General features: G+C 50.4%; 1 protein-coding gene across 1 annotated transcript; it reads right to left on the reverse strand.

The window, feature by feature from the left end:
• Window positions 1-3,379: 3,379 nt before the first annotated feature.
• LOC135100121 (uncharacterized) lies at window positions 3,380-3,745 on the reverse strand. The gene has a single exon (XM_064003085.1). It carries the CDS (start codon window positions 3,743-3,745, stop codon window positions 3,380-3,382), a length of 366 nt encoding a protein of 121 aa, XP_063859155.1.
• Window positions 3,746-13,220: the final 9,475 nt, after the last annotated feature.

The raw sequence follows: 13,220 nt of genomic DNA on the forward strand, positions 1-13,220 counted from the left end.
AAACAGCATAAACAAACACTTCCTTGCCCTTGTAACACTAGCCCCTCCTTCAAAAAGGCATCCCATGACACAGTATAAATAAATACAAAAGTAACAAAAATAGGAACTCTTTACATGGTGCGAAAGAAAATGACTAAACAAAATGTGTCCTCATCATAACTCTTCCTCAGAGGGGGGCGGGGACCACAGTACAAACTGCTCCTCTGCCTCAGCTGCATCTATCTTCTGCGTCTTGTACATCTCGTTATCACCACCAATATCAGCAGCAGCATCCTCTTCATCTTCCTGCAGTTCTTCATGACCAGACTCTTTTTTTTGCCTTCACCATCATCACCACCAGGGCCCCATGTATACTGGCCTGGTCCGTAGTACCTCCACAGATGGTTGACATGCTCAATCTTGGGTTGGCAACAACTTCCTCTGGTAATTCTGTAGGTCACTTTAGAGATTGGCTCCACAACTGTATAAGGACCTTTCCAGGGGCTCTGTAGCTTGGGTAAGAGACCCCTCTTTCTCCAGGGATTGAGCAGCAACACCAAGTCACCCTCAGCAAAGCCTGCGGACTTGGTGCCGCGATCATACAGTCTTCATAGACTCCCCGGCAAACTTCAGGTTGTGCCTCACTTGGTGGTGTGCCTTGGCCAGACACTCTTGCAGAGCCACAGCATAGTTTGTGCTCATTGTAGGCAGCTCCTCATCTGGCAGGCAACCTGTGATCAGATCCACCGGCAGGTGAATCTCCTGGCCCTGCATCAGCTTGGTTGGCATGTACCCTGTGGCTTCATGCTCAGCAGAACAGTAGGCCATGAGCAAGGCTGGTAGCTTCTGGTCCCAGCTCCTGTGTCAGCGTCCATTTGAACTTCTCTACCATGCTGTCTGATTGGGACCACAAGGGTGTTGTCCTTGTCTTCCTTAGCCACAGCAGTTGACAGCACTCCTGGAACACAGGTGACTCAAACTCACGTCCTTGATCAAAGTGAAGCTCACCCAGCACACCAAACCATGTGAAGAACTGCTCCACAAGGACTCCAGCAACAGCTGTGGCTTCATGGTTAGGCAGCGCATAGGCTTCAGGCCACTTTGTAAAGTAATCCATGGCCACAAAGATGTAATGGTTTCCTGCTGTAGTTACTGGCAGTGGTCCAGTTATGTCCACTGCAACACACTCCATGGATGCCCCAACTTGATACAGCTGCATGGGGGCCCATGTCTTGTGTCTGGGGCCTTTCTTGGCCCTGCAGGTGTCACAAGCCCGGCACCACTCTTCCACATCACACCGTAATCCCATCCAGTAGAAACGCTGCCGTAATTGACTCAGCATCTTCTTCACTCCTAAGTGGCCACTCATGATGCCTTCATGTGCCTCCTGCAACACTCTTGCCCTTAACTTTTTATGCACCACTGTCTGCCAGAAGTGTATACATCCATCAGCTGTCATCCACTTCTTCAGAAGCACTCCTCCACCAAGCTACAGACTTTCCCACTGACCCAGTAGTGCTTGGTAGCTGGACTTAGCGCTGCAACCTCCTCCCAGGCTGGCTTGGTGTCCTATCCCATTAACTTAAGGATGGGGCCAATGACTGGGTCTTTGTGCTGAGCCTCCTCCAGATGCTCATAGCTGCCTGCTGTATCTTCCTGCACCACAGTCTGGCAACACTTCTCTACATGCTCTTTCTTAGGGCTGCAGTGTTGACAGTCAGGCTCACAGGATCGACAGCTAAGACTGTCTGCATTGTTGTGCACCCTGCCAGGCCAGTGCTCCATCCTATAATTGTGTTGCTTCAGCTTTCCAATCCATCTTGCTAGCTGCCCTTCAGGATTTTTCAATGTCTTGAACCATCTCAGTGCTGCATAGTCAGTTCTCACTGTGAACTGAGCACCATACAGGTATGGGTGGAAGTGGTCTAAACTCTTCACCACAGCTAACAAATCCTTCCTGGTGACGCAGTAGTTTCTCTGGTGGACTGAACCTCTGGCTGTAATATGCCACAACATGCTTTCTGTCATCCTTCTCCTGGGAGAGCACTGCCCCAATTCCCTCAGCACTTGGACTGAACTTCTGGCTGTAATATGCCACAACATGCTCTCTTCCATCCTTCTCCTGGGAGAGCACTGTTCCAATTCCCTCAGCGCTTGCATCACAATCCAGGATGTACGGCAACCTGGGGTCTGGGTAGGGCAACACAGGTGCATCTACTAGAACTCTGTTAAGGGCAGCTCCCACCTCCACCTGCAAAGTGGCTCCTTTTAACCGTAGACTTTTTTCCATTGTTTCATCTTCTTTGTCATTAAAAACATAATACTCGTTGAACTTTTCATTAATCTATAACGAACTGCGCATGCGCAGTGAATTCTTTTCAAAGTTGTTAAAAAAAATTAATAAAAAAATGTTAGAGTCGATGGATCACATTGAAATCATGCATGGTAGCAGCTAGAAAGATTATGCAGGTTCAGTAAGAAGGTTTTGTCCAAATCTATATTATAAAGTAATCAAAACATTAGTCAAACATAGAGGAAATTTTTTTGTGCATAAGAAAAATCACAAGAAAAAAACCTACTTGAAAAATGAAAATTTCTTCTTACCGATCGTGTGTCACAGTCCCGTCTACTTACATGACAAAAATGGTGACTATAGGACAATAAATAACCCGGTCATTACAGGAAAACCTCAAAAAAGCATGTTTTTCAGGACAGGCAAAAATAGATCAACTTTCAATAAGATGCCTAAAAAAAAAATCAGTAGAAACGAGGCTAGCTACCCCTAAAACTTCTCCGTTTTCTCTCTTGCTGGGTCAGAGAGAGAGCAGGATTTATAGGGGTGTTATTTATATATTGTTATATTTGTAAAACATTGCTATTAGAGACTTTCTATGCAATGCTGAAACATTGCAAGGCTCAGCGTGTGGTGCCTATAGCTTTTATCGCCTTTTTATACCCTTCCCTGTACTTTGATTTTATTTGATCAGGTTAGTGATGTAAGTGAAACATAAAAATATTGTTGAATATTTATTTATTTATTTATTTATTTATTTTTGGCCTTTACCGACTAGATAGTCAAACTCCTGGGGTATCATGGAAGTAGTTGCGTCATCGGAAAGGGGTATATATTTTTCTTTTTTTCTTTCCAGCATAGATTTTCCTGTAGAGAAGGACAATTGTAAGCCATTGATAGAGAAATAAGCAATTCTCTTTATGGCAGCTTGCTGCGCGCGGCCACCGAGACGCCGCTCCAGCACGGCGGAAATGGTGGGGGGGGGGGGGAAACCGCTCTCTACCCAAGCCTAAACTTGTCAGATCCGTGATTATTGTATACCAAACGTTTCCCCTATCACGTGGGATAAATTTAAGCCAAAAAAAAAAAAAGTTAAAAAAATAATTTTCAATGCAATTGGAGGTGGGCGCTCCCCTTAAGTTGCTCAAAGGCTACTTGACACTCTTCATCCCATCGGAACTGCACACCTTTCCTAGTCAGCCAATTCAGAGATGCTGCAAAAGTGGCGAAGTCCTTCATGAATCTCCTGTAGTAGCAGCAGAATCCCAAGAAGCTCCACACCTCCTTCACATTCGTCAAAACTGGCCACTCCTTCACTGCAGCCACCTTCTGAGGATCAGCTCTCACTCCATCTTGACCCACAATGTGTCCAAGGAATGGTACCTCCCTCTGGAACAGAAGGCACTTCTTAAGGCTGAGCTTCCTCCAGCCTTCCAATCTCTTGCCTGAAGGTATGGCTAAAGACCACGACATCATTGAAGTAGACAAGTGCAGTCTCCCAATACAGTCCTTCCAGTACTCATTCCATGAGACACTCAAATGTGGCAGGTGCATTGCAGAGGCCAAAACTCATAACACAGAACTGCCAGAGGCCTCTACCAAACATAAAGGCTGTCTTCTTGTCCTCTTCAGCCATCTCGACTTGTTGGTAACCCAACTAAAGGTCCAGCGTCAAGAACCATTTTGTTTCTGCCAGTGCATCCTGGGTGTCATTGACATGAGGTAAAGGGTACGAGTCCTTCACCATCATCTCGTTCAGGGCCCTGTAGTCCACACAACACCTTGTCGAGCCATCCTTCTTTTTTACCAGGAGTAAGGCTGATGACCAAATGCTGCTTGACTTAACCAGTCCCTGCTTGATAAGCTCACCCACTGCCTTTTCCATTTCCTGATGCCAAACAGGGGCAACTCTCCTGGGTGGTTGCTTGATGGGAGGGTGGTTGCCAGTGTTGATGTGATGCTTGACCAGATTCGTGCACCCCAAGTCCAAGTCACCTGATGAGAAGACATCAGCATACTTCTGCAGCAATTACCCCAACTGAACTGCCTGCTCCTTGTCTAAGCACACTATACTCCTGTTCTGCAGGTCCTCCAAGTGTGCTGACAAGCCATGGATAACTGCTATCACCTTAAAGCCTGAGCCTGGCACCTCATATGCCAACTCCACAGCCTCGCAGCTCCCCACTGCAGCTCCAGCTGGTATCTGCCACTCCTCATCGCCCAGATTAGTGACCAGCACACATACTTGCTTATCATCAGGTCGGACCAGTATCTTCCCGACCAGCAGTACACTCTGCAACTGGGAGAGGGTTCAAGATTCCACCAAACAGACATCATTTTCCAAACCATGACTCAGTCTGCAACTCAACCAAGTCTCCATCTTCAGTGGCAAACAAGTAGTCTTGGCAGCTACCACCTGGGTGCTGGCATTCGCCTTCAGCAGCGGTACTTCCTTCCCCTGGAGTTCTATGCACATCTTTCTAAAGTCCAGACAGGCATGGCTCTCCAGAAGATAGTCCAGACCCCAGCAAGCACGGGTAATCAATGTCTGCCACATACACAGGCAGCTCTTGCTCCACTGGACCAACCCATATACTGGCCTCCACTGGTCTTTGTAGTGTTGTGCAGTGTCCAGTAACACCACATAGTTGCAGTGCTGCCACAAGAGGGCTCCTCGTTGACATCACATCTGGTCTCACAAACGTTCTCTCTGATGCTGTATCTACTGTGAGCTGGCACACCTTCCCATCAACCACACCCTCCACCTGCATGCTGTGGGCAACTGCCTGATGACATCTTACCAGGAGACAGGCCTGTGTAGCACCAGCTGGTTGCGGCCCCCCTTCCCCAGCCGGCTGCTGTTCCCTGTGTCCACTGTCTTGCCTTTGCGCTTTCTCAGGTCAAGAATGGGAGAGAAAGCCTAGTTTGCCACATTCCCAGCAACAGGGCTGGTACACATACTGCCCTCCTTACTCTGTAGGTTGGGAAAGTGGGGAGGTGGGCGTCTCTGGGCAGTCTTGCTGCTTGTGACCCAGTTGGGTACACGACCAGCACTGTCCACAGAACTGCCTTGTGCGGGTCTTCTTAGGTCTGCTCTTAATTTGACTGTGCCTAGAATGCAGCTTTATCTTCACGTCCCCCTGGCCCTGCCAGAGCTAGTCTTGATAAACAATTCAAACTCCAGGGCGCGTGCCAGGGCTTCCTGCAGGTCACCCACATGTGCCTGCTTCACGTAGGTCTTCAACTGGGGGTCCTCCAGTGTGTCCACGAATTGGTCCTTCAGCAGCACTACTGTCAGCTCCTTGGAAGCCCCTGGGTATGCCTCAGGCACCAGATGCTCTAAGTCCTGAGCCAGCTGCTGCAGAGTCTCTCCCCAAGCTCTGACTCTGGCCTGAAACTGAGCCCGAAACACTTCAGCTTGGTGGTGGTGGCCTCTCCAGCACTCACCAGACTGGGGTAGGAGGTGCACTGAGCTATCTAGCTGACTCAGCACCTCCATCACTGGTTCCTTCAGGCTTGATGCCAGCTGCACAGCCTTTTCCTGCTTGTCCCATCTCTGAGCTTCAACCAGCATCTCGAAATGGGCGAGGTAAGCCTCCAGTGACACTTGTCCATCAAACTCCTGAGGCTTACGTGTTACTGTGCTGCTCCTGTAGCCATGAGGAGAGGGAGAAGGAGTATAAGGCAAAGGCATGGGAAACACAAGTGAGATGGACTGAGGAAGGGGCCATGGCAGTGAGGGATGGGAGTATGCCAGCCCGCCTAGCTGGTCCGTGCTTGGCTGAGCCACCTGCCCCATCATCACAAGCTCATCTCCCAGCTCCGTAGTGATACTCCTACCATCCCATTCACTCCCTTCTGCTTCTTCTTCGCCTCCATACTCGGTCTTGATGTTAACAAGATCCCTCAGGGCTTGCTGTGTGTGGCCATCACTAAGCTCCACAGCACTCACTCGGTCCTCCAAGCACTTTACAACCTCAGTAAGCCCAGCCACCACAGACACTGACTGTGGTGCCACTCGCCTCCAGAGCAGTCAGTCTGTCACCCAGCTGACCCACTACGCCACTTAAAGAGCATGCAACAGCCTCTCTGTGCTGCTGCAGTTCTGCCTTCACCTGGTTTATTTCAATCTGTACCTCAGTTTTCACTTCAGCGCACCTAACGTCTATTTCTCCCTTTATTGCCTGCAATGCGCCACTTACTTCCCAACTCATAGCCTGTTGTGCTTCACTCATAGCCTGCTGTCCCATACCAACGGCTTGTATCATCACAACATCACCCAGACTATGCTCCCCACTCAACTTGGCACATGTTGGGTCTGCCATCTTGTCTTCCCCCAAGCCAGACAAAGGAATTTCACTGTACTAGTCTTCTTCACCTCAATTTTTCCAGCTAAATCCTCACTCCTGACACCAAACTTGTCACATCGCCTCCCCTTGTAAGGTAGGCCTTCTAGAACACACGCACAGACTCCGTCTCTTGTGGCGAAGATACAGGTGCTGGGACGAGGGCGGCAGTATTTATTACAGGGGTCCAGGCTGGAATGAGGACTTACCAGGCTATTTCAGTACTGTCTGGCTGTTCACACATACTCAGGGGAAGGGTGCAAGCAAACACTGGAATCCTTTACTGCCTTATATTGATGGAAACCACAGAAGTAGAAGTTCAAGGTCATGGGGGCAGGACGGGTCACAAGGAAAAGGGTGGACGCCATCACTGCACACAGTTTTACCCCTAAATCACAGGTCATAGGCTACCACCACAGTCACTGTCACTTACTACAGTCAGTGTTCCTCAGCACAGGTGTACAGAGAGGTCACACCTGCGGAGATAAGGGACAAAAGCAAAGCAGAAGGCGGGGCAAGGCGCCTGAGGGAAGTAGACATCCCCTATCTCTACTTCTACACAACTCACTGCTCCCTGACATGGCTGTCCAGCCCGCCAGATTTAAACAGTGTAAACAAACATTTCCTTTTTTTTTTTTTTTTCATGTAGGAGGGACACTGACCAAGGGCAACAAAAATTCGATGAAAAAAAAAAAAAAAGAATGCCCACTAAAATGCCAGTCCCATAAAAAGGGTCCAAAGCGGTAGACAAAAATTGAAGGATAAGTGCCTTGAAACCTCCCTTCTGAAGGAATTCATGTCATAGGAAGGTGGAAATACAGAAGCAGGCAGGGAGTTCCAGAGTTTATCAGAGAAAGGGATGAATGATTGAGAATACTGGTTAATTCTTGCGTTAGAGAGGTGGACAGAATAGGGATGAGAGAAAGAAGAAAGTCTTGTGCAGCGAGGCCGCGGGAGGAGGGGAGGCATGCAGTTAGCAAGATAAGAAGAGCAGTTAGCATGAAAATAGCGGTAGAAGACAGCTAGAGATCCAACACTGCGGCGATGAGAGAGAGGCTGAAGACAGTCAGTTAGAGGAGAGGAGTTGATGAGACGAAAAGCTTTTGATTCCCCCCTGTCTAGAAGAGCAGTATGAGTGGAACCCCCCAGACATGTGAAATACTCCATACATGGACGGATAAGGCCCTTTTTTTTTTTTTTATGTAGGAAGGACACTTGCCAAGGGCAACAAAAATCTAATAAAAAAAAATGCCCACTGAAATGCCAGTCCCATAAAAGGGTCAAAGCAGTGGTCAAAAATTGGTGGATAAGTGTCTTGAAACCTCCCTCTTGAAGGAATTCAAGTCATAGGAAGGTGGAAATACAGAAGCAGGCAGGGAGTTCCAGAGTTTACCAGAGAAAGGCCGCGGAAGGAGGGGAGGCATGCAGTTAGCAAGATCCGAAGAGTAGTTAGCATGAAAATAGCAGTAGAAGACAGCTAGATATGCAACTTTGCAGCGGTGAGAGAGAGGCTGAAGACAGTCAGTTAGAGGAGAGGAGTTGATGAGACGAAAAGCTTTTGATTCCACCCTGTCTAGAAGAACAGTATGAGTGGAACCCCCCCAGACATGTGAAGCATACTCCATATATGGACGGATAAGGCCCTTGTACAGAGTTAGCAGCTGGGGGGGTGAGAAAAACTGGCGGAGATGTCTCAGAACACCTAACTTCATAGAAGCTGTTTTAGCTAGAGATGAGATGTGAAGTTTCCAGTTCAGATTATAAGTAAAGGACAGACCGAGGATGTTCAGTGTAGAAGAGGGGGACAGTTGAGTGTCATTGAACAAGAGGGGATAATTGTCTGGAAGTTTGTGTCGAGTTGATTGATGGAGGAATTGAGTTTTTGAGGCATTGAACAATACTAAGTTTGCTCTGCCCCAATCAGAAATTTTAGAAAGATCAGAAGTCAGGCGTTCTGTGATATGTTTACCTCCTGAAGGGTTGGACGTCTATGAAAAGACGTGGAAAAGTGCAGGGTGGTATCATCAGCGCAGAAGTGGATAGGACAAGAAGTTTGGTTTAGAAGATCATTAATGAATAATAAGAAGAGAGTGGGTGACAGGACAGAACCCTGAGGAACACCACTGTTAATGGATTTAGGAGAAGAACAGTGACTGTCTACCACAGCAGTAATAGAACGGTCAGAAAGGAAACTTGAGATGAAGTTACAGAGAGAAGTATAGAAGCTGTAGAAGGGAAGTTTGGAAATCAAAGCTTTGTGCCAGACTCTATCAAAAGCTTTTGATATGTCCAAGGCAACAGCAAAAGTTTCACCAAAATCTCTAAAAGAGGATGACCAAGACTCCGTAAGGAAAGCCAGAAGATCACCAGTAGAGCGGCCTTGACGGAACCCATACTGGCGATCAGATAGAAGGTTGTGAAGAGATAGATGTTTAAGAATCTTCCTGTTGAGGATAAATTCAAAAACTTTGGATAGGTAGGAAATTAAAGCAATAGGATGGTAGTTTGAGGGATTAGAACGGTCACTCTTTTTAGGAACAGGCTGAATGTAGGCAAACTTCCAGCAAGAAGGAAAGGTAGATGTTGACAGACAGAGCTGAAAGAGTTTGACTAGGCAAGCACGGAGGCACAGTTTCGGAGAACAATAGGAGGGACCCCATCAGGTCCATAAGCCTTCCAAGGATTTAGGCCAGCAAGGGCATGGAAAACATCATTGCGAAGAATTTTAATACGTAGCATGAAGTAGTCAGAGGGTGGAGGAGAGGGAGGAACAAGGCCAAAATCGTCCAAGGTAGAGTTTTTAGCAAAGGCTTGAGCGAAGAGCTCAGCTTTAGAAATAGATGTGATAGCAGTGGTGCCATCTGGTTGAAATAAAGGAGGGAAAGAAGAAGAAGCAAAGTTATTGGAGATATTTTTGGCTAGATGCCAGAAGTCACGAGGGGAGTTAGATCTTGAAAGGTTTTGACACTTTCTGTTAATCAAGGAGTTTTTGGCTAGTTGAAGAACAGACTTGGCATGGTTCTGGGCTGAAATATAAAGTGCATGAGATCGAATCAAATCGAATCGTTTATAGGAAAGAGGGGTGAAGGAAGAGTAGTATATGTATAAGAATAAAAGCTAGTATTAATGAAGGACAGTGGAAGATAAAAGATGGTGGGCTAACCACCTTGCTATTTTTTTTTTATTTGTTGTTATATCATTTGCGCACTCGTCGCATCTTCATCTTATAATTTCTTGTTTTTATTATTAATTATGCCTCATAATTATTCACATAATGAATTTCTGTTATGTGTTTGTGAAGGGTATTGGTGTTCTGTGTATTTGCTCCATGTTATGGCACGGGCCGAGTCTGGACTCCCTGTTACACCGTAGGAGAGTCTAGTATCGACTCTACCGCTACTCCCTCGCTAACACTATGCAACTCTTACCCCCTCAAGATTGGTCCCTGGGTGACAGCGACTCAGGATGAGGTACATCCCCCTCCCTCAACTCCGCTAGCTGGAGGCCAGCAAGCCCTACTGTAGGGTGTAAGGAAGACGCAGTGCTTCCTTAAGACCTTTATTCCCTGGACTGCCTCGAGAGCGGCAGAGCGTACAGTGGTGCCGGGAGGGCCAACATATCGTACCGTATGCGATAGATATAACAGCTATATCCTACATCTCCCCCCCAGTTAAACATATGGTAAATAGCATATGGGCTTAACGGAAATACATAATGGATTATAGAATAAACACAGCCGAAAGAAGGATATACATGAGGCAACATAAGTTGGCATGCTTCCACCTGAGAAACATAAGATTCCTTAATAACATTGCATAAATAAAACAGGTTGTACAAGGGATTATACCAATAATTACAATTAAGGTGGAGAGGACTCGTCGTAGTCGGCTAACCACTGGGGACCACGAGAAGTCCTCCGTGGGCGTGATGGGGTTGACTGCCGGGGCTGTGGGGTGGGGCTGGTTGCGGGGGTGGGTCCCGCATGAGACGGTGCGGGGCTGGCGAGGGTTGCCCCCCGTTTCACCCTCAGGTGCCGACGGTTGCGGAGCGACAGACGGCCACTACCATCCAACCTGACGGTATATTGGCGGTGTGGGAGTGCCTCAGCTACCACTCCACTCCTGTCCCATACCTTAGTCATCTGGTTCTGCACCCACACTCTAGAGCCCGGGGAAAGGGGCTCAAGGGTTCTGACTGGCCCCTGGCGTTCCACCCTCTCGTCCCCAGACCGGGCCATGGCTAACTCCCTACGTCGGAGGGCCCGTCGCCAGTGCTGGTCCACCTTGTAGTTACACCGGGCTGTGGGGACGCCGTCTCTGAGGTGGCGGCCCGTGGCGAGCTGAGCGGGTGAGCTGTCAGCCCCTCGCAGGGGCGTGTTGTGGTACTGTAGGAGAGCGGCCGACAGCTTGTCCGTGTCGAGGCTGCCGGTGGGGCCAATGTTAAGTCGTAGCATCCTCTTGGCGGACATGACTGCCGCCTCGGCTCGGCCATTGGACTGGGGGTAGTGGGCTGACGAGACACGCACTCTAACCCCCCAGCGCCTGAAGAAGTCTTGCATCTCCTCACTTACGAGGTTGGTGCCGCCGTCCGTAGACACCTCCTCTGGTGCCCCCCAGCGAGCGAAGAAGCGGCGGAAGTGAGCCATGAGTTTACTGGAGGAGGCACTACTGGGGAGGTGGCCGATCTCCAGCCATCCTGTGAGCCTGTCGGCGTACACTAAGTAGGTGTTGCCCTCGAGCTGGAACAGGTCCGTCACTGTGCACTGGAAGGGATACTCTGGTGGCGGGGTGATGACTAGGGGCTCTGGTGACTGGGAGGGGGCGTGGGCGTTGCAGGCTGAGCATGTCGACCGCAGGTGCTGAAGGTCCCCGTCCATACCGGGCCAGTAAACCGACTGGCGGGCCCTGCGGAGCATGGAGTCAAGCCCCTGATGACCCACGTGGAGGTGAGTGGCCACCTGCTGGCGTAGGGGCTCGGGAATCACCAGCCTAACGGACCCCTGGTCGAAGGTGTACGTGACCAGTCCCTGAGACACTGACAGTCTGTCTCTGACCCCGTAAAACTGGCGGAGGCAAGCCACTTCTCGGGACCTCTGCGGGCTCCAGTCACCCGTCAGGACCTTGGCCACCAGCAGCTGGTATACTGGGTCGTCTGCGGCAGCGCTAGTGACTGACGCCTCATCCAGTGTGATGCAGCCGTTGTCGGTAAGGGCGGCCGTGGTAGCCGCCGCTGTAGCCACCTCCAAATCCACGGCGAGGTTCTCGTCGCAGCTGTCTGGTGAAGTGCGGAGGGCAGGGTAACGGGACAGGAAGTCTGCAGCACAGTTGCGCTTCCCTGATAGATACTTGACGGCGAACCTATACTGCAGCGTCTTCTCCTTCAGCGCGAAGAGCCTGGGGTTAACGATGTCCTTCAGTGCCCTGTCCCCCAGGAGCCTCACTAGGGGGCGGTGGTCGGTGACCAGCACCAGGTTTGGGCACCCCAGCAGGAACAGGCGTGCCTTCCGCAGGCACCATACCACCGCAAGGGCTTCCCCCTCAACTGAGGCGTACCCAGCCTCGGCCGCTGACAGGTGCCGGCTGCCGCAGAGCGCAAGACGCCACCCGCTCCTACAGCAGAAGGGAGCCTCCGCCGTCCCGCACCCGCAGTGCTGCTGGAGGACCACGAAACCGATACCCTCCTTGCTGAAGTCGGTCATGGCAATAGTGGGCCTGGAGCGGTCGTAGAATGCCAGCCCGTCCTTGGCCAGCTGGCAGACCGTCTCCTTAGCTTGCTGGAATTTTTCCTGTAGGTGTTCGTCCCAGTACACTCGTTTACCCTGCGGTCTCTTCAGTAGGTCTCTGAACGGCTCCATGATGGGGGCAGTGGCGATGAAGGGAGCCAGCTGGTTCACGAACCCGAACCACGACCTGATGTCGGTCAGGGTGGGCTTGGCTGGCATGCTGAAGTCCCGCACTGCTGCCAGACGCTCGTCGGTGGGTTTGTAGGACTCCCAGCCCACATGAAAGCCCACGAATTCCACTTCCCTCCGGCCAAACCGGAACTTCTCGGGCTTCAACGTAATGCCCTGCCTGGCACATGCCTCCAGCAGCTCGTAGGCGTGCCAGAATGCCCCCTCCACGGACTCGTCGTGTAGGAGGGTGTCGTCGATGCACTTAAACTTGCGTTGGATGTCCACTAGGGCGTCGTCGAAGCGCTTGGTGTAGGCGTCAGGGGCCGCGCAGTGGCCCATGGGGGTCCGCCGGTACCTGTACCGCCCCCAGGGTGTGATGAAGGTGGTGAGTTTCCGGCTTTCCTCTTCCAGTTCCACCTGATGGAAACCCCAGTGGGCGTCGGCGACGGTCTTGAACGTGTGGGCAGGGATGGCCGCCACCATGTCGAAAGGGGTGGGCGTGTGGTGCGTCTCCCGGAGGCAGACGGCGTTAAGCTTCTGATAGTCGACCGTGCGTCGCGGCTGGCCCGACTTCTTTGCCACGACGACCATCCTGGCACACCACCTTGTCGCCTCCCCGGCTGGGACCGGCTCGATGACTCCCATGCGTACGTCCTCGTCCAGCTGTTTCTTTACTTCCGCCTCCCAATGACGTGGTACGGGGGCCGGG

The sequence above is a fragment of the Scylla paramamosain genome, chromosome 4, assembly GCF_035594125.1.
Source record: "Scylla paramamosain isolate STU-SP2022 chromosome 4, ASM3559412v1, whole genome shotgun sequence".
Taxonomy (NCBI): domain Eukaryota; kingdom Metazoa; phylum Arthropoda; class Malacostraca; order Decapoda; family Portunidae; genus Scylla; species Scylla paramamosain.